Source organism: Apteryx rowi, unplaced genomic scaffold (genome assembly GCF_003343035.1).
Source record: "Apteryx rowi isolate R43461 unplaced genomic scaffold, aptRow1 scaffold_1346, whole genome shotgun sequence".
Lineage (NCBI taxonomy): Eukaryota > Metazoa > Chordata > Aves > Apterygiformes > Apterygidae > Apteryx > Apteryx rowi.
In genome coordinates this window covers 3,666-29,547 of record NW_020447582.1, presented here as the reverse complement: position 1 = coordinate 29,547, position 25,882 = coordinate 3,666, and the positions used below count along the sequence as shown (strand labels likewise).

The following is a 25,882-nucleotide window of genomic DNA, read 5'->3' as shown; positions in this document are numbered from 1 at the left end:
CAGAATTTTAGTTATCTATTTTAATTAATATGTTTAAGTCTCTGGTACAATTTTAAATAGAGGCTTTCATGTTAGAATGAGTAGAACGCAGACAGGCCCTGAAGGAATGTGTGGGAATTGAGCAGAATTTTGTATGTTTTACTAATGCATTGAATAAGAATATTTTTTAATTAAAAAACAAAGCAGTAAATGTTAATCCAGCTAATGTCTTTCCTTCACTTTCTAACCATTTAAATGTGTCCCATATGGCTTTGCCTACAGTACTCTTCTGATTTGTTCACAAGTCCCCTCTATGCTAGCCTATTTTTTATTTTCTTTTCATCAAAGCTGCTCTTATGACATTTCAGTGACATTTTGCTGGCTAAAATCCATCACCTGTATTTGGTCATCATTCTTTAACATTATACTGTGGGATTGACAGTGAAAACTTTCTTGAAACCTTCCTTGGCCTGCCTTTCTTGCTGTTCCTCCTCCTTGTCTGATTCATCCTCCAGCAAGTTCTTGAGTGGAGCCTTTTTCTTTCTCGCCACTTTCATGGAGCTCTACGGAGCTGTGTTTTTATTTTATTTTTTTTTAAACTCTTCTGAAGGACTTCAATTCCTGATTTATACTGCCGTCTTTACACCACTGACCCTGCTTACATATGCTTCTTGCCTCTTACTCCTTTCCGTTGTTTAATTCTGACTCTCAGAAATCTTTCAAAGCACCTCTTTTCTGGTTGGTCTCCTACTATAGACAACATCAGTATCTATTTTTTTCTTTCAATCAAGCAAGCTCAAGGCTCTCTGTGATTTTTATCTATTATGCAAAAGAATCTGTGTCTATACTGCTGCTTCCCCTATAAAATCCAGGCCTGCTTTTTTTTATTATTTTTCTTTGTGTCTAGACAGCTGAAATTCTTGTGCAGACCCTTACTTCCTATCCTGTTGGTGATTACTTCCTCTTCTTCAGCTTCCAATAGCTACATGGCATTTCCCCCATCCTCTAGTCTGTACAAATCCCATTGCTGATATTAATGTTGTTGCTTATAGCATAAAGCTTGCATCGTCCTTCTGTTTTAAATTCTTCAGCTAGCTTCCCTTTGTTTCAGGACACTTAAAGTCAAATTTCTGTCCCTGCTTTCAAGGTTTTTCTTAATACATCCCTTTCCACTTGCCCATTTGTCAGTGTTATCACTTGTTGTCTCGTCTTTTGTGCTTTACCAGCTAAGGTAGCCTCTGTTTGCCAGCAACCTCGTTTGTCTTCTTCCCTGCTAGCCTAGGACAGAATTATCCCCTTCAACTGATCCATAAAACCACTGTCCTCTTCTTCAGGTCATTTCTTGAAATCTGCTTTCCCTAAGCTATTTGTTTTATCTTCGTATAGTTTTGCAGGGTTTCTGGAGTCATACTTTCCTAGCAGTGCTGGAGTTTTTTGTGCCATTAATATAGAAACAAACTAAAATACTGTACTCTTTTGAGCAAGAATTAATGTTTTTTATCCACTGAATATTTTACTAGTAAAATAGGTTTATACATTTTTTTCCTTACTTTTATACAGAAACCATCTTTTGTCAGTGTTTACATAAGTTACAGGTATCCTTTACATGGAGTTATTACAAGTGAATGAATACTTTAACACATAGACTAGTATTCAGTTCTATCATCATAAAAGTATATTTCCGAAGAGTTTCATCAGCAGTTCTTTTTGAGTAGACCTGGGACAGCAGATATTGATCTGATAGATCTAAGTGAACACTGAAGGTGGTACGTCAAAAGGAAACAGTGGTTTTGCTGGTGAACACTACAACAAAAAAATCATGTGTTCAGTCTGTTTTGATACTACTTTGCAGAAACTATGTTATGCAAATATTGTCATTACTTCTAGAAGATCTTTTTTTAGATCTATAATTTAATTTCAGACGCCTATGACTGCATAAAAATAGTATGTCCGCTACTGTCTTTTGAACTAGTGTTGGTTTGTTTTCTGAATAAGGAAACAGTTAGCAAATATGAACTCCTAGTACGGAGGAGTTGTTAAAAATAGTTTATGGAAAAATTCTTAGTCAGATCGGTGTCATAAAAATGGAAACATTTTTACTGGAGTATTTGAATTGTTGAAGCTATTCAAGTCAAATTGAGTATTTGACTTTCTTATATTGTTTCAGCTTTAACATTGATGTTATTTTGATCTTAATATAGTTGTTTTCAATTCTTGAAGCATATTTTAAATATTGTAAGTTAGACTTTTGAATCGAATTGGGCAAAACCAAATTCCTAATGAGCTGAGCTTTTTTTATTTTTTTTTAAGGTGTTTAATCTTTAATAATGTTCTTCCAAAAATGTTTTGTGAAAAGCAAAGTCTGAGTAAAATCACTCACTACAGAGATGTGCAATAATGTGAACAATTAATTAATTTAAAAAAAAAACCCACTTCCTGTACTGATGTAAAAACATAGAGCATAGGAATCTGATGCTCTAATATTACTTTTGTACTTCTAGAATTTATTGACATTACAAAATAATCTTATGTATGTTCTTATAGTCTGAAATTAATCTTCTCCAGTAAATTTGGGCCTTCATCATCAGTTGACACTAAAAATATAGAAATAATTTAGATATTTTATTTGAAAATGTAAGGAATGCAAAGCAATAACTGGAAGAATCAGCAGTTAAAACTTAGAAACAGTTTATGAAAATGTTAAACAAGCTTAACAGCTGTGGAATCTTTTGTAGGAGGAAAGTGTATCTTCTTCATTTTAATTTATTCAGTTTTGATAATTTAAAAGATGAAAAGATAGGAAGATTACTTTTTATCTTCAAGTCAATCTGGTGAATAAAAGGTAGTTATAAAAGACTGGGACCTAGAAGATGGAAGCATTTTTAATAACATGCAGGTTATCTGCTGCATCTGAAATAGTCACCTGGACTTTTAAAAGTCATTAGAGTGAAAAAAGTTCTTCTAAAAATAGGCTGATGAATTGTATTTTAGAAGCATGTTTAGAGATTAGTGTTGTCTAATAAATATATACAACAATGAAAGTGTATTTATTTAACATATTTAGGCTTTATTTTGTGCACAAAGAAAAAGAAGATGTACTCTCAATTTTGCCAAAGAATGGTAGAGGAAACTTGCAGCGTAGTAGTGACAATGGTATTTTATATGGTTTATTGTTATAATGTAGATGCTTTCTAAGTTTAATGAGCAATTTGGAGTGGAAAAGTGTTTTTTGTATATGAGAAAAAAACAGTTAAAATACCAGATTATCCTTGAGCATGAACAGACTTTAGAAATGCCTAGTTTAATATTTTCATTGGTGATATTAATAGGAAATTTTCAAATCGCGTCATTGCCCACATGACTAGTTTGGTTCATTTGCTTGCTTTAAGGACATGCAAATGGAAGTTGGAGATATAGCAGTAGATGAAATAAGGACAAGATTAATGAAACGATCTTAATCTATATTACCTCTTCCAGAGAGGAGCAGAGGAAATTCACAGTTAAGCATGGGAGTTAGTGTCTGCTGAGCAAACAGCCTTGTGTCCCAGAAGACAGTCCCCTGTGTATGATTGCATAATACATCCTTTATTTGTTAGAAATGCGAACCTTGTTTTCTTAAAGTGCACACTCAGTTTTGTGCAAGTGTTCAGGTGCAGTTCAGTTCTGTTTTTCAGCTGTGTTAAAAGTATATTAAAATAGTATAGCTACATTTGATCACTATTCAGGAAATTGTCTCAATTTCATGACACACATTTGTTTTTCCAAGTGTATGTATATATGTATGACAAACAAAATGTGGCCTCATGCTACTGAGTTTCTACTGATAACTTCCCTCTCACCTTAATTTAAGTACACTTTGCATTGTCTGCTGCTTTTGTTTCAGTTACAAAGCTAAAGAAGCAGGGTGACCTTTGCATTAACAATCTGCTTTAGTCTTCCTTATTTTATTTAAAGTTAGACCAAAATCCTCCTCAAATTCAAGGAAGCTATGTTTTAGACAGTGATCCAGCAGTGTGATCTCCTCCTCTGTATCTGTGCTAACTGTCTCTGGTCAGCCTATTATATATAGTTGTTCTATCCTTTGGTTTGTAATCAGTGTTTTGGGAAACTTTCCAGCTTCAGAGGTTAACTTTCAGGTTTGTAATTTCTGGAGAATTCCCTCCCCCCCCCCCCCCCCCCCCGGTTGCTAAATTATTTTGGGTGTTTGTGTAATCCTGGGAATTGTGTTAAATTCTACCCTGGAGTGTGTCTTTTGAGGTGGTATATGTTTTGTTTTCACTTAAACTGTTCATCTGTAGCTCATAATCTAATCTGCACTAGCAGTCATGATAACCTAGACTTTAAATTATGCTTAGTCCTTGATGAGCCATGGCAATAGGCAGAGAGGATTTAATAGGACAGCAGAAGAGCAATAATTTACACCGAAAGGACTTACTCTTAAAATAATAACTTGTTTAGTCTTATGTGCTTTCAGCTTTGACATCTAGTATAGGTTCCTGAACTGCCTGGAGAAAATCAATAATGTATCATTTTATATACTAGAGCAAAAGAAGGGCATGCAGGGTGAGATGCTGCTGCTATTTGCTTTAACTCTTTAAAGTCCAGTGTTTCTCATCTTGGACTGAATTATTAAAGCGAATGATCTAAAGAGACTAATTAATTACTTCACCACAAAGGAAGCTGAGGGAAGTAGATTACAATTTTGATCTCTGTACAAAAAGGTTTGTGTGCTAGTTGAATTAATCCCTTGAGTACCTTATGCTTTGCAGTATGTCCAAGAAAAGGGCACTTGTTTCCTTATGAAAACACACTGTGCATACCAACATTCCCTTGCCAGAACTGGAAGGCTATTCGAGTTGTTGATCAGCATTTCCCACTAGTGTTAACATTTAGTCACCTACTTGGTTACTAGATATTATAAGAATGTAGTCCAAGTTTTTCTTTTAAATTCAAGTAAAAATGAGTTGTCATAACTGTAAGCTAAGCTAGACTTAAAAATACAGTGAAATAATTCATAAATGATCAGTGTCAACATTTGTTATGTGAAGTGATAAAGCAAACTCATCTTGACTTTTTGCAGATAGCTCTACAGTAGATTTTTCCCTTAAAAAAAAAAAAAAAAAAAAATTGTCAGATGCCCAAACTTTGAATGCTAACACAAGTAGAGAATACATATCAGAAGAAGCTGTATATGATTTCATGCCTTTTCTCCTTAGATCTTCCTGCCTCTGTCACTTTTTTTTATCCGCAGTCCAGCCCTAACCTGCAGGCCTTGAGGTCTCTCCCTGCGAGCTGCGTGAGGGTCAGCATATGCAGTGGCAGCCTGTGCTCCTGCCACGCTTTTTTTCTGTTGTGGGACGTTAATGTGGTTCTCTCTGCTTTCCCTAGCCATAGGTTTTTCACAAAATGTTTAGAAATCTTTGAGACTGCTAAGTTGAAACCTACTGGCCAATTTCAATCAAAAATTACTGCAAGCTGGTGGGACATATGGGTGGACATCACAAACAGCAGAACTGTCCAGATCACTTCCTCTTAGGAAACAAATCTTAAAAGGAATGTAGCTTCCTTTACAGATATACTTGGCCTCTTGAAATTGATAAGTGTTCCACTCTGGAAAAAAGTATTTTAAATAATTGCTTCTCACCAGGTGTTTTCCTGAGGGTTTCATATCTTTTAATCTTTATATTTCATATCTTTTAACTTTGTGTTGTCTTCCTTACTGTCAGCCCTCCACTGTGTGAGAATATTGGTACTGTAAGCTACTGCTTCATTACTTATGCATAGTACAGTATGTGAATGTATTAACAAAAAATCCAGTCCTAGTTGTCACACATTCAGAAAAAAATGATTAACCTTCTGCCTACCATTTATTCCAAATCTTTCATCAAAGACAGTTTTCACATTTTATTATGCCCATAAACTGGTTCCATATCCACTTGTGTTGTTYATTGCATCTCTCATCTTTTCCCGCAAAAACTTGCAGTGTGAAAGCTGCTTCACACTTTTGTTTCCTTGCCCTCTGGCTTGCTAGAGGCTGTATGCCTTCATACCTCCATTTTTTTCTTAGTAGAGCATGAACTTTGTTTATGCACTTCCATGCTTTTACTACCCTTCCTAAGATACTCTGAGAGCTGGGAAAATTAAAATTAAGAGGTGTTGTTACTCTGGAAGGTACTAATGCGTATCATCTTGTTTGTTCTGGAGACAATGATATTGGTAGCTGAAACTGGCAGCTCTGACAGCTCTGGACGTCTGTGATCATTACTCATTGTTTTATTCATAGTTCCCCTTGGGGCTTTTATAGTTTCTGGATTCTTTTTTCTTTTTGGTAAAACTTTTGAAAGATTAGGTGAAGTATTCTGTAGCTGTTGTCCTGTGTCCAAGCAGAGTTATCAAGTTAAGGTTTTGCAGCCTCATCCAAAAGTTTGACAGCTGACAGTGTTGAGGAAAAAACAGGAAATTTCTGAAATTGTATGTGTGTGTGTGTGGCTTTCTGTTTAAAACATTGCTAATGATTCTCTTTTTAAAAAAAAAAAAAAAACCAACAACTTGTCACTGAATTTCATGTTAGTCTTGCACAAATCTAAACTTTGTCAGTCTGGGTATCCCATCTACGGTAACATCCTCCTGTGTTAAAGACAGCTAACCAAAATCTGGAAGTTAAATAACTTGTTAAGATTCACAGGAAGTGATATTCTCATTTTGAATGATTATTGGAGTTCCTGACTTGGAATTACTTGTTGGGACAGAATACGAAAGTATTTCCAAAATACAGTTATAACAGAACTGTAGTATGATGGTCTTCATAGTGCTTTTAGAAATGCTCCTAATTCCATCCTTGTCCATGAATATAATATGAAGTGTTGCCTATAAAGGAAAATGGGCAAATTAAAATTAATATAACAAAAAAAAGATGCGTGGGATCTGAAGCTGGTTTCCCAAAGGTGAAGATGATACAGTTGGGCCCCCGATCATAAGAAATATCTAAAGACCTACCCGTAGCACTTGAACAGTGTAGAAGACTCTCATGCAGACACCCTCATCCACTTTGCTAATAGCATCAGCAAGAGTTCAGATCTTTGGAAATGTGTAGGAGTTGGGCTGCTGTGCATTCTGTGTGTGTTAGGGTATGTATGTGTGGAGATATGTTTTAGTTTATATGGAGTTACTTTAAAAAAAAAAATTGAGCTTACTAAGCAAAGAGCATATCAACTTCTTAGCCCTTACTTTAGTTGGGGGGTGGTGGTGGTGGAAAGTTGATAAATTTGATTTTTGAAACAGTAACTGACTGTCATAAACAAAAAATGGACTGAAGTGAATACAGGAGATTCTGTGAAATCGACACTTTGAAAATATTTTCCAGAAGCCACTCTGTAATTTTCTGTTTTGTTTTGGAGGGAGGGAATTGTTGTTAAATGATTTCAGTTATAGGTAGCTGTTTGTATTTTGTGTTTGGACCTGTTTGTGTTTGGATGTATATGTATAGCAAATAATTTTCATTTTTACAATCTGTGTTTTAATGAGAACATTTTTACCTTTTTTTTAAATTTCTGTATACTCTGTGCCACTTTTCATGTCTTTCCTTGGCCTCTAAAGTACTCCTGACATTGATCTTGTCCTGTCTTGAAGAGAATGTTGGTAGTAACGTGATGGCGTTGAGATGTACTGAGACAGCAACTTAATTCAGGGACAGGCACAGATGCTGCCCTGCTGAACTACCGTTACTGATGTCTTCAGGAATCTGGTTTTCTTTAGAAATCTACACTTATTAATGGGGGGGAAGGGGTGTGGGCAGGAAATGCAACTCTCCTTAGCTTGATAGAGAAGATAATTTTAGGAGGAAAAAAACCCCCAAACCTATAGACACTGCATAGACTACCATCTAACAGGGCATTCAGAAAGTCAGTGTGCATAATAAAAATATAATATATGCATAATAAAAATATAGAAACAAATATTCATTTAAGGTTTATTTTTATAAGACTTGTTTTTTATTTTTATAATGTGGTATTAAAATTGTGTAAAGTTTTTTGAGCTTTCTTTTGGAGATTTTTTTGTTTTTACTTCTTGTAAAGCATTTTCATCATTCTAAATGTAATTTTGTTATTTTAGTTATTGGTGATGTTCAGTTTTGCATTGTGATCATATTTTGACAATTTCCTATTCTGATGGGCTGAATAAAATAAAAGCATTACAAATACTCTGAAATATGTCGCTATTTATTGTCAAACTGAAACTGACTGTGGTGCCTTTTTTATCTTTATCCTTTTTTTGAGAATAAAGACCAGTTTCTTCATGATGAAGCTTCATCTTCAGTGTCACAACTTGCAACAAAGGTAAATATCTGTTCTTTGGAAGTGTAATATGTTTTATATCATATATATTTCAGTCAATGTCAATTAAGAACTTACTTTTCATGTACAGCCTTTATTGAGGCTTATTTATGCACTTCATGGACAATTTTTAAATTACTTATGATTCTTCCTCAGACTGTCAGGGATTGGTTCTCCTCAAAGTAAGATATTAGCAATGTAGTAGTAGTTCAATAAAATAGCTGACTTATTTTCTTGCATCATTGCAAGAAAATCATCTTTTCACCATTTTTTCCTCCAAATAGAAATTATGTATATTAAAAAACAAAAAGTAAGAAGGAATAACTGAAATTTAGTCTAAAGCTATAATAGGCAATGAAAACATGAAAAGTAAAAGGAATTTATATTATTTATTGCATACTTTATATGTATCTCAGTGGGCTCTCTGACCACAAGAGGATAAGGACTTTGTTTTGTATCTCTTTCAGAAAAGAAAAGTACACATACAAGTGAAAATTCTTTACCTTGATATGTGTCCAAGAATTTTTTTTTGAATGTTCTTAAAATATGTTAGTAGAAGATGAAAGAACTGGAAGTTGTTATTATATGCTAGAGCTTGTTTTGAAATTCCATAGGTATAGATAAAAGCATTTAAAATTGTTTCATTAGTGTAATAGGAATCTTTACATTAATATGTATAAACTGAACATCTGTCTCTGTTACTACTTTTTTGTTCTACTTCACATGCAGCATAATTTTCACTGAAAACAGAAGTCAGATTGTACTATGTGTTTTTTTGTTTTTTAGAAAAAAGTGATTCCTTTTTATGAAAACATAAACTATTGGTGGTTTTATGCCAGGTGATGAGTGTTAAACTAATTTTAGGATTTTTTGTTAGTTTTATATCAAAACCTTTAGTTCATTTCTTAATCATTCAAGAAGGCTTGTTAAGTGTGTGTTTTGGTTTCAAGAAAAGAAGGCACCAGGCAGTCCACAGAGCTGCAGTATTTCTGTGTTATAAAACAAAACCCCCTTATGTTAAAAATGGATTCACAAAAAAGCTCCTTATTCTTCTCATCTTTTGATAGTTTATTGTTGTTAATGAAAGCACTTCAGTTTTTACTGTTGTTGTTTTGTCTTAGAAGCTGTCAATAGAGTGATATTCCAGAAGTTCTGAAATATTGAATAATTGTAAAGGGTTGATGAATATGTGTGTGGCCTTTTCAGTATGTGTATTTCATGTATATATCATTCTCTGTGTTGAAGCAGTATAATGAAAAACAACAAAGTTCTTTGAAGAAAAGGGAAGTGAATTGGTACACCTGCTGTTTAGGGGAGATACCCTTCATTGCATCTTAAAGCCTGAGTTTTAGGCCAATCCTGATTCCCATTCACACAGGAAAGCCTTTGAGCTAGGCATAGAGGTGCACAAGTATGTGTGAGCTAGCCTTACTGGCGGGGGATGTAGGTTGGAAAATGATCTTAATGTTTGCTCATGCAGGAACGTATCCGCCTAGCAGTGAGCATGCGCTATCTGTAATGATAAAGTTTTCTAGTTCCATCTTCACAGTTCTCCTGAAAGGCAGGTATAGTTGGTTAAGAGCCTTGTGGCATTTCAAAGTGAGGAACTGTGAACCCTCTAGTGGTACACTGGGAAATGCAGAAATCTAGAATGTGTTCGCATTGCACTGAGCCCTTTGGCCTTGACTAAGCTAATCCCAGGTGTTTTACCAAAGTGCAGAAATTCTGAGCTAAAAGTATAGTGAAGGCATCATTTACAATGATTATTAGGCCTAGTTTTGAGAAGAAAATAGTTCTGAGGGGGGGGGGGGGAAACCATTTTAATAACATGGAATTGGCAATGCTGGGACATTCTGGTAGGGCCAAATTTGGCGTTTCAGCTCATCTGAGGCACAGAATAGAGTAGCTTTTGGTTTCACATCAGCAATTGGTTGAATTCTGAACTTTCTTCCCCCAAAATGCTTTGATATCTGGAACAAATTTGGAGAGGGGAGGGTTGTTTCTTCATTTTTTTATTACTTGAATTGTTACATGTTATGAATAGCTTTCCTGTAATGTGGTAACAACACTTTTGGAGTTAAAGCTGATTGACGTTTTTTATTATAAAACACTTAGTTGTAACTTCACTGACCTGTAAACTACTTATATGGAAAATTCCATCTCCAGCTTTTGCAGGGTGCGGGGATCATTTTGCTGGGGGAGGAGGAATGGAAGCTGTAAAACAAACTGTTTCTTCTCAGTCAATGTTGAGAGGAAAATCCGTTCTTTTTGTTTACCATTTAAAAATAAAAAAAAAATCTGCACATGTTTTGGAGTGCTTTTAATTTGGAGGGGTTTGATCCACCAATTGTCAATCCTATGATGTGAAAATGCTTGTGAAGTGCTGCTAAAACTTGGCAAAAATATAAATTTCTGGAAATCTCATACATGCTGGGCAGAGATTTTTTTAGGGATTAGCTGCTTAACTACACAATGGCACTAAACATACTGATTCTCATTGCAGGTATGGAGCAAGAATCCCCTATAATTGCTCTTTTTGGTCCTAAGAACTGTTGTCATGTGGCTTGTCATTGCCCACAGAGAGAGACTTTTGTGCTCCAGGGCCCTGCTGATCAGGCAATCAGGCAGTAGAAAAATCTAACCAGAATGTATCCAAACTACCAGTACCCATTCATAARGCAGTACCATTTTAGTTAAAGTGATGTTCCAATGTACAGTAATCTCTTGCTTTGAAACATTAACTRTTCATCATGTATATCTAACATATTGTCCCCAATTTCTTGATATTATTCTTTGAATAAATTGAATTTTATGCTGTTTCCTTTCCCCTTGATAAGGTGTTAGCATACATTAATCACATCCACTTTATCAGTTAAAAGTTACAAATAGTCTTTCTCCTTAGTATATGTTCAGCTATATCTATGTATATTAGTTTTGTTTTCAGTTTGCTGAAGAGGAGCTGTCCCTCTCTGGGGCAGTTATATTCAAAGTAGGTTGTCAGTAGACATTTGTTTCCTGTTTTTATCTGAAGAAGGAAAGAATTGTAGTCAACATATACAGTTTATATACAGTTTATTCACTTGAATCAGTATAGGCAACAAAGAGAAAACTTACTGTAAGGACTGAGTTTATAGAATGAGGCTCAGGAGGTGAGTTGAGGAAAGCCATACTATATGTACAAGGCTGTATAGAAGAAAATGGTTAGATAACTGCAAGCTTCACAGGGTGCTTGAGCTGATAAATAGTTGCTGCCACAGGAAAGATGATGTTGCCCCTGACTTCCACAGTCTATGGTGGTTGTCCAGTTCTGACATCCTTTAATCAGCTTATTCACACAGATACAAGAGCATGGTGTAAGGAAAACAGTGTGTGAGGAGTTAAGGGATTGGGACCACCCCTTTCAGCAGGGGTGTCTGATAGACCAGATCTGCCTTCTTGTAAAACTTACCCTCAAAAATCAATCTGACAGATGGACACTGATACTGGAAGCATCATCAAAACAGAGGGAATGGGAGTGAGGGGGAGAAACAGCAGACAGTTTTACTAGGGGTAGATAGACTGCATCCTTTACATGATGTTCTGGAAGTGACTACTGGTACTACCAGTTTCAGAAGGTATGCTAATTAAATGGCAGCTTTTTCATGGTGGAGGAGTAGAGTACTTCATAAATGAGAATTTAATCTGCTGAAGTGGAAGAATCTGTGCTCAGGACTTGAGATCTTTGGATGCCTGTGAGGACAGGTGGTGATGATGTTTTTTCAGTAATCTGCCATTTGATGGATTCATTTATATCTGTATGTATGTATATGTTTTACTTCCACTGATTCTTTTAGGTGATTGCATGGGATGCTGTGCTGCACAGCCTTTTTCCCCATCTTCCATTTCAGATGTTTAAAAGTTTTAGTGGCTGTTTTGATAAGGATACTCCATACTCTCATAGTCAAACAATTATAAGACCAGCTAGGTGTCCATAATCCTACCTAATACAATATTGAAATGGCATCTTGAGAAGCTTCTGCTTTTTTTCTCATTGGCATTTTGAAAAATCATAGACTGCAGTATCCAATAAAGTCCCCTAAAGGTTTGGACTTTCTAACATCTGGTGCTAGAATTCTAGTCCTTCTTAGTAGTGCTCTGTCTTCTTTTCAGTTGCTTATGAGCATCTCATTTGATTTTTAAAAGCTGGAGTTTTGAATATATTCTAGTGATGTCAGTCAGCTTTTTTTTTTTTTCTTTTTCTTTTTTCCAAGGATCACCTCCTCCAAGCTCAAGAATGGTCCATCCTGATGATCAGGAAGACAGGCAAAGGTGGCAGGAGTCCTGCATAGATGATCAAGGAGCTCCTGACTAAACTCAGATATAAAAAGAAAGCATACAGGAGGTAGAAGCTGGCACAAGTGACCTGGGAGAAATATAGAGACACTATCTGACCACGCAGGGATGGGGTTAGGAAAGCCCATCCTGGAGCTGAATTTGGTGAGGGAAGTGAAGGGCAAGAAAGGTTTCTACAGGTATGGCAGCAGCAGAAGGAAAACTAGGGAAAATGTGGGCCCACTGCTGAATGGATGTGGGGATCTGGTCACAAAAGACAAGGAGAAGGCTGAGGTCCTGAATGCCTTATTTGCCTTAGTCTTTACTGGTAAGACCAGTCTTCAGGTATCACAGGTCCCTGGGACCAGTGGGAAAGTGTGGAGCAAGAAGACTTCCTGTCAGTGCAGGAGGATCAGATTATGGACCATTAAATGGACTTGATGTACACAAGTCCTAGGACATGATGGGATGTGCCAATGAGTGTTGAGGGAGCTGGCCAATGTCATTGCAAGGCCACTCTTGGTAATCTTTGAAAGGTCATGGCAATCAGGGGAGGCTTCTGAGGACTGGAAGACAGCAAATGTAAGCCCTGTCTTCAAGAAAGGCAAGGAGGAGGATCCTGGGAACTACAGGCTGGTCAGTCTCACCTTGACCCCTGGGCAGGTGACAGAACAAATAACCCTGGAAACCATTTCCAAACATATGAAGGACAGGCAGATGATTGGGAGTTGTCAGCATGATCATKCCTGACCAACCTTCTGTGATCAGATGATTGGCTTGTTGGATGAAGGGAGAGCAGAGGATGTTGCTTACCTTAGCTTTATTAAGGCTTTCAATGCTGTCACCCATCACATCCTCATAGAGAAACTGATGAGGTACAGACTAGGTAAGTGAGCAGTGAGGTGGACTGAAAACTGGCTGAACTGCTGGACTGAAAGGGTTGTGATCAGCACCATGAAGTCCAGCTGGAGGCCAGTCACTAGTAGTTGACCCCCAGGGCTCAATGCTAGGGCCAATAGTGTTTAACATCAAGTTCAATAAAGGGAAGTGCAAAGTCCTGCACCTGGGGAGGAATAACTCCAGGCACCAGTTCAGGCCAACCTGCTGGAGAGCGGCTTCGCAGAGAAGGACCTGGGGATCCTGGTGGACAACAAGTTGAATGTGGGCCAGCAATGTGCCCTTGTGGCAAAGAAGGAAAAGCATCCTTTGCTACATTAGGAAGAGTGTTGCCAGCAGGTTGAGGGAGGTTATTCTTTCCCTCTACTTAGCACTGGTGAGGTTGCACTGGGAGTGCTGTGCCCAGGTCTGGGCTTCCCAGTACAAGAAGGACAGGGAGTACAAGAAAGACTTGGACTGGGGTGAGTCCAGTGAAGGGCTACTAAGACAATGAAGGGACTGGAGCATCTCTCATACAAGGAGAAGCTGGGAGAGCTGGGACTGCTCGGCTTGGAGAGGAGGAGGCTCAAGGGACATCTTATAAATATCTAATGGGACGGTGTAAAGAAAACAGAGCCAAATTCTTCTCAGGGGAACCCAGGGATATGATGGGAGGCAATAGGCACAAACTGGAAGACAGGAAATTCCACTTGAACAGAAGAAAACACTTCTTTGCTGTGAGGGTTTCTGAGCACTGGAACAGGTTGCCCAGAGAGGTTGTGGGCTCTCCATCCTTGGGGATATTCAAAACCTGACTGGACATGGTCCGGGGAACCTGCTGTAGCTGATTGTTTTTGAGCAGGGAGTTGGACCAGATGATCTCCAAAGGGCCATTACAGAATCACAGAATGGTTGAGGTTGGAAGGGACCTCTGGAGATCATCTAAGTCCAACCCCCCTACTCAAGCAGGGTCACCTAGAGCATGTTGCACAGGATCATGTCCAGGTGGGTTTTGAATATTTCCAGAGAAGGAGACTCCACTACCTCTCTGGGCAACCTGTTCCAGTGCTCTGTCGCCCTCACAGTGAAGAAGTTTCTCCTCATGTTCAGATGGAACTGTCTGTGTTTCAGTTTGTGCCCGTTGCCTCGTGTCCTGTCACTAGGCACCACTGAAAAGGGCCTGGCCCCATCCTCTTGACACCCTCCCTTTAGATATCTGTATACATTGCTAAGATTCCCCCTGAGCCTTCTCTTCTCCAGGCTAAACAGGCCCAGCTCTCTCGGCCTTTCCTCACAAGAGAGATGCTCCCGTCCCCATTCCAACCGCAACTATTCTGTGATACTGTGTATATAGATCTCTTTTTGAAAATTTTTAGATGTATTACTCCTGAGTTTTGTGTAGACAGTTGAATCTTAAAAATGAAATGTGGAATTTCTGCAAGTGGCTTGATGCTCTAAGACTGTATCTGTAATGTATTTTCATGTTTTGAATAACTTGAGTCTCTTTCTATAAAATAATTCTCTTGGGTGGAGAGGAGTCAGCTAACCAAAATATAATTTCTTCTTTAGTTCCTCATCTTCATTTGACATCCATTGCAAGGAAGCTAAGCATTCTGGAGTCTGAGCTTTTTTCCACATGATCTGAAAGAGCATAAGAAATTCCCTACTGAGTCCATCTAGCCTCATATTCTTTCTTTGATCATTGCAATAGGAGATGCTTTTTAGGGAGAACGTACCTTGGCCACTTTCTTTAGCCTGTTCTTCCAACATCAAGAATTGTTGTTTTGGGATATTAGTGGATACCTTCTATTTAGAGGGTATCTGTTTATGGACCTGCTGTCTGTGAATTTGTCTAATCCTAGTTTGAATTTGCCAATACTGTTTACCTCTTCTTTGTGGAAGGAAGTCACGGAATTTCACGTGGTGTGTAAATAAGCATGCACTTCTGCCTGTTTTAAACAAATCTTCTCTTAGTTTCTTTGGGTGCATACTTGTTCTTTTATTATGGGATTTGATGAACCACACTCAGCTTATCTGCTGCCTTTGTGAATTTTTTAAACCTCATTCATAACCCTTTTGGCTTTTCCCTTCCCGGACTAAAGAGTCTCAGTCTTTTTAGTCTCTCCTCATACTGCTGCCGCTCCACCCCTTGATAATTTTAGTTTTCCCTCTCTGTATCTTCTCCAGTTGTATTGTATTATTCTGGAGATGTGGACACCAAAACTGGAAACAGTACTGAACTGTTGGCAGCTGCAGGAGTTTACACAGTGGCAACATAATGCTTTCTGTCTTGGTCTCTTACTTCTACTGGTGGTGCCCAACACTTTCTTGGCTTTTTACCTGCTGCTGCTGTCAAGCTGATGATCTTGGAGAATGGTGACTTCAAGATCTCTTTCCTGAGTTGTAGCTACCAGCAGTTAGTTGTAGCTGTTCCAACTGCATTGTTGGTGGCCTTGCACATGTAGGTGGCATTTGTCTAAGCTAAAAAATTTTAAAGAAAATTGAAGAGAAATACATAAATACAGCAGGCTGGGGGTTTTCTGTGGGGGGGGGTGCTGTAGGGCATTTGGGTTTTTGTCTTTAATCAGTGACAGAGTAACATGACAGCCATAGTCGAAAAGAATGTTGGCTTAAAAACTAGCTCAGTGACTAGAGAAAAGCTTCCCAAACTAGGAAAGAAGTATTTGACCTCTTCCTTTGCTAAGGTTTACATGGTGCCACTGAGAAGGCCATCAAGTGTGAGCTGTCCCTTCCTTTCCAGCTGAGTCAAGGGAGGGTTCAGGGGCTCAGCACAGGTACCATCAGATGCAGGAGTAGAGACTTGAAGGTGGTAGGTGGAGATCCTGGTTTCACTTTGCTCTTTCTTTCAGCCTGGTCCACTTAATATCCACTAGGCTTTACACAATGGGCTTTACGCATATTAGCAAAATATATTCCACTTGGATGCTGATGCTCTTATGTACATTAATCTGGCATCTTTTTTTGGAAATATCAAGTAAATAAGTGGTTGAAGTGTATCTTAAAGGCTTAGTGTATTTTTTCATTCAGGAGAGTTGGGAGAATAGTAAATCAGTTAACTCTGTAGCAATTTTTTTTTTTATTACTTTTGCTATATGTCTGCTAAACACATGGATTCATTGTGGGAGTACTTCTTTATGAAAATGTAAATTGATACATGTCAAAGGAATAATACAAGATCTTGTATGTAGTTACTGATTTACACACAGGTGGAAAGAGTGCACAGTCAGCCTTTTGTAATTTTTTTATCTGGAGACTTGCACACATTATCTGCTTGACATTGAACGGCCCTTTTCTAATATCTGTAAATCAGCATGAGATTTAGAGCACTTAAATTTTTAAATATCCAAAATTAAAAATGCAGAATTTTGGGGGCTAGATATGAACAGGATTTTATTATAAGATGTTTTCGGTCTATTATTTTTAGCTGGAGGATTGCTGAAAGAATATTCAAAGCAATGCAGCAAAGGTTAGGGTTGCATAGGTGAAATATGTATCATTTTCTAGGTTAAAAAGTGTGTGTAGGTATATCATTTTTTAGATTACAAGTAAGTGTGTGTATAAAGACTCATCTCCAAATGGCATTTTGTCTATGCTGTTCTTTAAAAGCACATATAATTTAAGTTAGGCTAGTTGTCTGTATTAAATTGCTAGCTAAAACCAATGACAGGCTTTTTTGTTCTTAATCTGCAGATTTATTATGTGGCAATGGCTGGATGAACCATCATTAGTGAGAAAGATAAGCTTGTATATAAATTAGATTGCTGAGGTATATTTTTGTGTTTTTCTAGTTTAAAGGCCTAAAGGATTAAGACAGTAAGTACTTGTTATGTGCTGTTTTTAACTGTGGATTTGCCTGTGGTGACAGAGGTTCCTTTCCCCCTCACACACCTTTTATTCTTCTGGCTAGATGCTGCAAAGTCATTCTGCTATTATGGATTACCCCTGTTGCTTAAAGGTTTCTTTCAGTCTCCTGTAATGGAAGGATTCTTTTTAATATATATATATGAAAGTCTAAATGCTTTCTAGAGCCTGCCCCTGCCCCCTAGAATAGTTAAGCAGACTATTCTACTTCCAAGAAATTTTGCTTTTGAATATTCAAGAGCTAAGGTCTTGGAGAGTCTTTTTTTTGGGGAGGGTGTTTGTTGTGGATGAGCTACTTTGTAGTGACAGGAATCCAAGACAGAGTAACAAAATCCTCATGTTAAGCTTGTTACAGAATTTAACTGAGCAGCAGCAGAAGATAACAGGATTAGGCATTTGAAGGTTAAAATTAAGATATTAGACCATTATTTATACCATGGATGCATTAAATATTGAGTACAGTTTATAGAGGCTGATAGTTTAAACACAAAGATTTGGTATATAGAGATTTCTGTTTGGTATTATCCACAGCTTGCCTGTTTTTGTTTTGATACTATTGACAGAACCAGCCTTTTATGACATGGGTATAGTGAATATATCACAGGCATACAAAGTTGATGTTAGCTGTTTTTATATATATATAATATATATATTTTACAAAATTAAAAATAGAAAGCATATGTTTAAATTAAACATGAGTGTGTTTATTATAATCTGTGCTCACTTTATTCTCATAGTGAAAAATACCTATAGAAACTGTTGCTTTCCTTACAAAGCCTGGAGGAATGCTTTGATTTATGGTGAGATTAGGAGTGGGTTTAGAAAAAGGTGAGCAGAGTAGTTGCAGAGGTTGCAGTGAACTTGGCTCTTTCTGTACCTTGTCTGTCCATATGTTGGGAATGAAAGCTAGAATTTGCTCTGCCTAAGTCTGGATCCATGTGTTTGTATTTAACCAAAATGAATTAGAGTAGTAGGAAAGGTCTAGCTTAGACCTTGCTCCTTGTCCTAAATGGACCTCTTGTGGTTCCTGAGTCTGAGAGCTGAGACTGTTCAGATGTGGGCGAGGAAGGTGGGTGAGAAGTGGAGGTGTAGGACATAGTGGAATAGAAGCACATGAGATGGAAACCTGCTGTGACTGACACGCAGTAACGAGGGCACTGTTTTACTCCTTTAAATTACAGAAGCTGTGGGCATTTGTAAGGTGAGGAGTTGGCAGTACCAGTATTTTCCTGCCTGGTGTTTGTGCTCAGTTTGTAGGTGATTATTTCAGACAAATGTTTCAAGGTCTTTGTGGGTGTACCAGTTATAATCTGTAATCAATTAAAATATAAACTTCAAATTCATACTAATTTGCACCAGTGAGTTCTGCAGAAAGAATGAAGCATAATAGGTAATGAATTAGCCTTCACTTGTGTTGACAGCTATAACTTAGTTTTGATTGTCTATTATTTTCCATAGTGTATCACTGTATGTTTAACGTAATCCAGCAACATTGATAGAATCGCTGTGCTATTCTTACTAAACCCTGCAAGAATGAACAATGCTTTTTTGTTCTATGCTATGCACACATGCGTGTATTTCCGTTAAGAGTCCCTAAGCATGCTCTCAGAAGAAAATTAATCAATAGCTGTTTCTTCACTTTGAGGGAGGGTAATCAAACCTTTAATAATGTTAAAAGTCTTTTTATCTATATCTTTAACTGTCCCAGTAAAGTTAAAGTGAGTGCATTGTAACGCAGCAGTGCCCCATGTTCCGCCTCACTGCTGAGCCAGCTCTCTTGCCACCCCCTTTTGCTTGTAGGGCCACAAGAAATAGTTGCAGTGAGTTAGGACCACTAAGTGCTGCTCCCAAAGCAGTTTAAATCTTAGGAGTTTCATGGTCCAGCCAGCTGTCCTGTCTGTTGTGGCCCCTTCTAGTAATGCCTTTTCATTTAATTTCTCTCTCCTGAGACTTAGCGGCCCCCTCAGATTGCTTCTCAAACTACCTAGATTCCCCATGCCTTCTTATATGCGATAGATCAAACTGGAGCCAGCAGCTCCTGCCTGCAGATGAGCGTCCAGGAGCTCAGCTGCACTCGTTGGCATCGTTTGCCAGCTTCTGCAGAGCATCAGCAAGGTTTTGTGGGCTTTGCTTGGCAGGAAATGCCTCTCTCTGCAGTAACCCAACCCATGTACTTTCAAAATGTTGCTCTCTTCTGCAGACTCATAGCGCCTCTGTGTCCCCAGCTGCACAGCATGAGAGAGGTAGGACTGTTGCTGCCTGTCAGCCACCCAACCAGTCAGTACTGCCAGGCCATACTCTATGCTCCTAAGTATGTAATAGATGTTTATGAGTATTTTTAATTCTCTGTTTAGGTTCAAGGTGCAAGTTTCCGGGGTTGGAAGGAAGTGACATCTATGTTCAATAAAGATGATGAACAGCAATTGCTAGCAGGATGCAAGTCTCCAAAATCCAAAGGGTGAGTAAAACTGAGTATGTGCTATAGAAAATAGGCAAACTGGAATAGTAAATATTCTGTGCCAGGTAGTGAAGGTAAAGACTGAAAAGCAACAGGGTTCACTGATTGAAAGTTGAATCATACAGAAAGGTTTATGTCCATTTCAAAATTATTTATGTTTTGAACTTGAAATGAATAATGCATGCTGTACTAGGAGGGACAGTTATTGAGGATTTTTTTTGTTTGTCAGGAGGAAAAGGGAATTTAGCTACATATTAATTCTTTACTCTAGAGAAGAAGTAAAGGTTTTCTGAATCAAAGTCTTCCCCTCTACCCTGAAGGATAAATCATGGTCGAATTTAGGAATTACTTTTTCTATGTGCTTTAGTTCCTCTTTTGAGATCTTACCTACACCTAAAAGGGTTAAGCAGTGTAGCTGTACCAGTATCTTCCCTGTTGGAACTGAAGTGTTTGCTTGTAACAGTTTATCTACTGATATAGTTAGAGCAATTTTCTGAACAGAATAGTCCATCCTAGGAAGAGGTGTTATACCAGGTATATGTAGATTTTACCAACATAGTTACCTTGGTTACAAGTAGGAAAAAATGAGCCACCTATCAGTATAGCTGTTCAAGTGCAATGTAAACTTTGATAAGACTTGCCTTAGTATGTTTCATTTCCATTTTATATTGAAGAATGTGTTTATATATATACACCACATATATTTAGAATATAAATATATACATTTCCATTTCATTCAGAGCCTGTTTAATAAAACTTGCAAAAAGTCCCCAACTACAGTGTCTGTCCCATTGAAGGGTGTTATTAAGACCCTAATTTGCTTTAAAGGTCCTTTGCAATCGATGCTGAAATATAAGAATAAAAGAACCCAGTTTAAGTTTAGACTCATCTGTTGATGCTGCTGTTTCTGTTGACCTGCTGTTTGCATAGCTTTTAACTTGTGAAGAGAGCACATGCAATATGAAAACTGAAAAACCACAAATGTGGAAAGCTATTTTAGTACTACTATGAAAACTGTATATATTTTAAGTGTGTTCCCCCCCGCCCCATAACCATATCCCATGATTTTTACTTTATTTTATTGTTAAAGAAAATGAAACTTGTTAAGTCCTCTAGCCACAAAATACAAGGAAAGTGTTTGGACTCTGTGACTCTGAAAATTCTGAAAAATCTACTCTTAGATTCCAAATTCAGTAAAGGAAAAATCATTTTAAAGGTATTAGTTCAGTTATTTCTATTTAAATACAGTAATGTCAAGTTGCATATTTCAAGCTTTCCTTAATGAAAAAGAGCTCTTTCAATAGGAATTTTCAAAAAATTTCAGTGGTTGTTTTCTTTTTGTGGTAAGGGAATTTGTATGCTAGTAGCAGATAATGCTTTGAGTTTGCTGTTTAGCTTATTGAACCCTGAAGATTGTGTGTGTCACCCTGGTATTCCACTCTTCCTTGTGTCTTGGTAGCTGGTTACATACATAAGCTTGTATATACACACAGCGATAAACGTTTGACATTCTGTATTTTAAATGCTATGCCCTGAAAATACAAATTAATTTAGACTGAAGATCTTAGTGGGGTAAGAATATTATGAATACCCTTTAAAATTCTCTCTGAGAGAGAAATTAGTATAGATTACATGCATGGGTTGTTTTTTCTTGCTTTTTTGGGAGGGGGATTTTGTTTGTTTGTTTTCATCAGAAATACAAAACAACTGTTGTCAAAATATCATGCAGATCTTTCCTTAAGAAAAAAAAGCTGGAATCCATAAAATGGTAATAATGTACATCAAATATTTTAGGGTATAAGTTAAAACTTGGCAAGGTGATAACTGGTATGAGAAACTGACAAAAATAGTGAGTGAATATTAAAGCTAGTGGCAGACAAAATACTTCTGTAATCCTTCTGCTATCCTAGGTTTGTTTTTTGTTTGTTTGTCTTTTTTAAAGTCCTAAGTTGTTCTAATGCATGCTAAAACACTTAATACACTTCCAAAGGCAGTTCTGTGTAATTCACTGGAGAGGGGATGAGGGGGGAAGATGTAAGTTTTATTATAACAGCAAATGGTCATATTCGATCACTTCTATTTATCACTGCAACCTTCTACTCTACTTAGGCTTACAAGTACAAGAAGTTTTTCCTGAAGTTGATGGTAATGGATCCTAGATATGTGCTATCACAGAATGATGATCTGACTTTTTTCATTAGTGAACATGTAGCCATAGCTTTGGATAAAATTCAGATTTAAGATGCTGCTTTTTTGTTGAGCAAAATTTTAAGGATCTTTACTATAAAACATAATACATTAATTGAATTTTATTAATGACTATTGCATAGGCTGTTAAATTAAGAAATTACATTATTTGACAATGAAATTCAGGAAATTTTAATAATCACCTCATCATTGTTATTTTCTAGAACAAACCTAAAATTAAAGGACGAGATGAAGTCAGAAAAGAAGCCAGGTTTTTGGGACAGTTTGGTGATAAAACAGAATGTCCAATCTAGGAAACCAGATGAGATTGAGGGATGGGAACCACCACAGATTACTGCTGCTGACTCTACCAGTGATGCAGCAAATACTTTAAGTGACTATACAGCCTGGTCAGGCTGGGAAGATGAAACCAAAGGCTCCACAAGATATACAAACCTGGCCAGCTCAGGAAACAGTTCCAGGTGGAGTATCAAATCAGCTGGAAAGCTGGTTAGTATTAGACGGCAGAGCAAAGGTAACCTTACTGACAACTGGGAAGAACTAGAATGATATTGGTAATGTGAAATACTTTATAAATAAGAGAAAGGTTCCATGATTTACTTGTATGTTTAAACCAAAATCAAATCTGCTCAATATTGCACCTTTATACAGTACTTCATTTTATTCAGATTGTTACAAATTTTTGCTCACCTGATAGTGAATTTTCTTATTACATTGTTAAATATCTGTTTTCCACACTGATAAAAGTAGAGAATCTATTTTGTGCCTATATTTCACATTCAGACTCTGCAGTACGTTGGATTGTTGGTTTACCAAAAAAATGTAATTCCTTAGTGAATGTATACACTGGTTGTAAATTTGACTGCCTTATGCCACTAGCTTGAGGTCCTGGGTTTTTTTCTGGTATTTGAGGGTCACTCAAAATTTTAGTTTTGATGCTGTCCCTTTTTTAATAAGAATACTGATCTGTAGCTTGCAGGAAGAATGCTTATACTTAGTACACTGTTTTCCAAATCTTCAGCCTCAGCATATGCTTCAGCTTGTGCACACAAGATGCTCAACTGTCACAATGTGCTGTACTGTGTACGAAACGGGAGAATACTGCTCTAATGTAATTCTTTCCATCACAGGAACTTCACCAAGAGTCAGGTCAAACGGGTCTTCCAAAGTTTTTTATACTGAACGTTGTTTGACATAGCTAAATTTTCAGTTTTTAAGAGACATGTCATGCCAAAAATTAAAATGTAAATAATTACTGAAAATCTGGAAAGCAGCACTGAGAGCATAGAACATCTCTGTATTCAAAATCTGTAGCCCTGAATCTAGGGGCATGTTACTTCTTATGGAAAGGTGTATGTTCTCATTTTTACAAAAGCTGATCTTTGTTCTGCGAATGTTTGGCTTTTCTTTTCCATAAGCAGTGATTGAATTATACTCTGGCATTTTCAGGATAACTGAGCCATTGCAAGTATGTGCATGCACATGACTTCTGAAGCATTTTTATTATAAAGCTCTGTCTTATTAGCTACTGATACTTTCATTTTTGGTAAAGGGGGCAAAAAGTGTTGAATTTGAGATTTGAAATGTATATAGAATACTAAAAGTGCCTCTTTCTAGCATATTGTCTCTCATTAGCAGGGTGGCCAATGTCAGATCTAAAACTAGTTTCCATTTTGTTTATGTGACCTATATAAGTACTACTTTAACACTCATGGGAAAAGATCAATCATTAAAGAAGGAACGCTAGGACTTTTCTCTCCTGATTGTTAAAGTGGTATAATGGAACTGAAACTTGTTGACTGCTTAGCAATATGGCTAGTACAATAGGAAGATCAAATTAGCATTTCAGACAAAATCAACATTTTACAAGAAAGCATATACCTTTATATGTAATGGACATCTTGTAAACATATTTTTACAAGAAGATTATGCTAATGAAAAGGGATGCATGCAATTTTCTTCTAAGCCTGTAGCTTGTTTCTGTTACTGCCACATTACTCCTTTCTTAGCTCTCTCTTTCTCCTCTCTCTTCAGATTCATGTATGCTTTTTGGCTTACAGTTTCTACACAGCTGTTCTTTGGAGTTTCCTTTCTAGATGTGCCTAGAGGGAAACTGTAGCAAAGTGGGGGGTTTTTTGTTTTTTTTCTGTTTTAGTACGATGTTAAAAGACATTGGTTTTAAGTTATATAAAAGATCATCAGTGTTTTGTGCTAGAAAACAGGATCTTGGAGCTGACAAAAGCTTTTATAAAATTGGCATTACATATTTTAAAAAGATACTATTAGAGGAGAAGGGGTTAGCATTTATATTGCATCATTTAGTCTGCTACTAAAACTCCATGTTTGCCTTTGGCAAGTACGTGTGCTGAGGTTAATTATAGAAAAGAATTAGTATTCTTGGGTGAGGTATGCTGCATTTTATAGCTTATGGAATACCCTCTAAGGCATGAGCAAGTGTATAGTTTGGTTGTTGGAAAAAGATCTACTAGCAACCCTCAATATTTTACTCTCAAAGATGGGCTGAGAACTTTTAATTTTCCTTCTGAAATAACTATTTATACTGTGACCAGTAAAGGTTTTGCCTTGCACATTATACTGTCAAGTGCCTGTTTCTCACCTTGATGATGTGTTTGATGCACAGCTTACCTGCAAAATTTTTCAATTTGTTTTTAAATTTATGATAAAGAATATGCTTACAAAGCTGAAGCCTATTATAAAACAAAATGGCATCCAAGTGGGAAATTGGGATATGTATACTTAAGGTCTGACTCTTAGTGATGTAAGTTTTGGTGTGCTTTTTAAGTGATATTTTCTCAGAAATAACTGTTTTAAGGATGAACATTATTAAATTTAATATAATTTATTGTTATGCTTTGGTAATGTATTTGTCTTTTTAGAACTCACTGCTGTGAGCTTTCTCTTATGTTCATAAACCTGTTTGTCTAAATTTTCAGAATGGGGTCCTCTTTTCTTTTACCTTCTTTAAATGCTTAATTGCATTATACATTTATGGGCTTAAACTATACACAACTCCGTATGTGGAATAAGTGTAAAATATGTCCCTTAATATTTGTTTTGAAATTGCATTTCAATCTTTGTGAAGTGGTTTAGAAGAAGATAGCATTAAGATTGTATAATAAGATTGCACAAAATAAAATATAGTTTATATTGCTTTCTCGTAGCCAATCTGCATGATTGTTGGCATGGTTTTAATGGGAATTAAAAGCTTCACGTGGCTGTAACTAGTCACTTAACTCTAAGCAAAGTTCTCTCTGGGTATTTTTATTTATTAGCATCATTTGCAAAAAAAAAAAAAAAAAAAAAGTATTTTCCATAAGAATAAAGATTTAGTTTGAACTGAAGTGCCTCTTTTTTTTTCCTTTGGTTCTGTGCTGTCATGTGAATTTGTTTCTGTCTGTGTGGATCTCTGTTACTTACGTCATCATAGAATACATCCAAGGAAGCAATGGGTATGTTTGTCTGAACTCAGTGAATCATGCCATCTCAGAAGCTATAACATCCTAGATTTAAAGCATCATCTGTTGCTCTCATAGTGGGAAGAATTTGTCGGTTTTGACAAACTGCAAATATTTTGTTTTACTGGTATCCGTTGGTTTAAATTTTTTTTTTTTTTTAATTTATTGGCTGTTACAAAAGCTTGGACAGAGCAGCGCTTCTTCCTAAGCATTTCACTAGCTACATGTAACGTGGGGGACCCTGGAATGCTTTTGCATGCACAGGCTCCATAACGAGTGACACCTCCACGTTCTCGACCTTGACAAAAGTGCAGATGCAGCTGCTGTTGCCAGTAGATTGTGTATAGAAAGCGTATTTT

General features: G+C 36.9%; 1 protein-coding gene across 1 annotated transcript; it reads left to right on the top strand.

Annotated features, from left to right (window-relative positions):
• The first annotated feature begins 8,234 nt into the window (after positions 1-8,234).
• TDRP (testis development related protein) lies at positions 8,235-25,218 on the top strand. The gene is made up of 3 exons (XM_026056941.1): positions 8,235-8,315; positions 19,736-19,839; positions 22,251-25,218. The coding sequence occupies exons 2-3, from the start codon at positions 19,778-19,780 to the stop codon at positions 22,594-22,596; spliced, it is 408 nt and encodes a 135-aa protein (XP_025912726.1). The 5' UTR covers positions 8,235-8,315; positions 19,736-19,777; the 3' UTR covers positions 22,597-25,218.
• Positions 25,219-25,882: the final 664 nt, after the last annotated feature.

Excerpts from the sequence above, each read along its gene's own strand:
- TDRP (XM_026056941.1), top strand. The coding sequence starts at position 19,778 with ATGTTCAATAAAGATGATGAACAGCAATTGCTAGCAGGATGCAAGTCT. Across the intron at positions 19,840-22,250 it reads AAGTCTCCAAAATCCAAAGG|AACAAACCTAAAATTAAAGG; the intron begins GTGAGTAAAACT and ends GTTATTTTCTAG.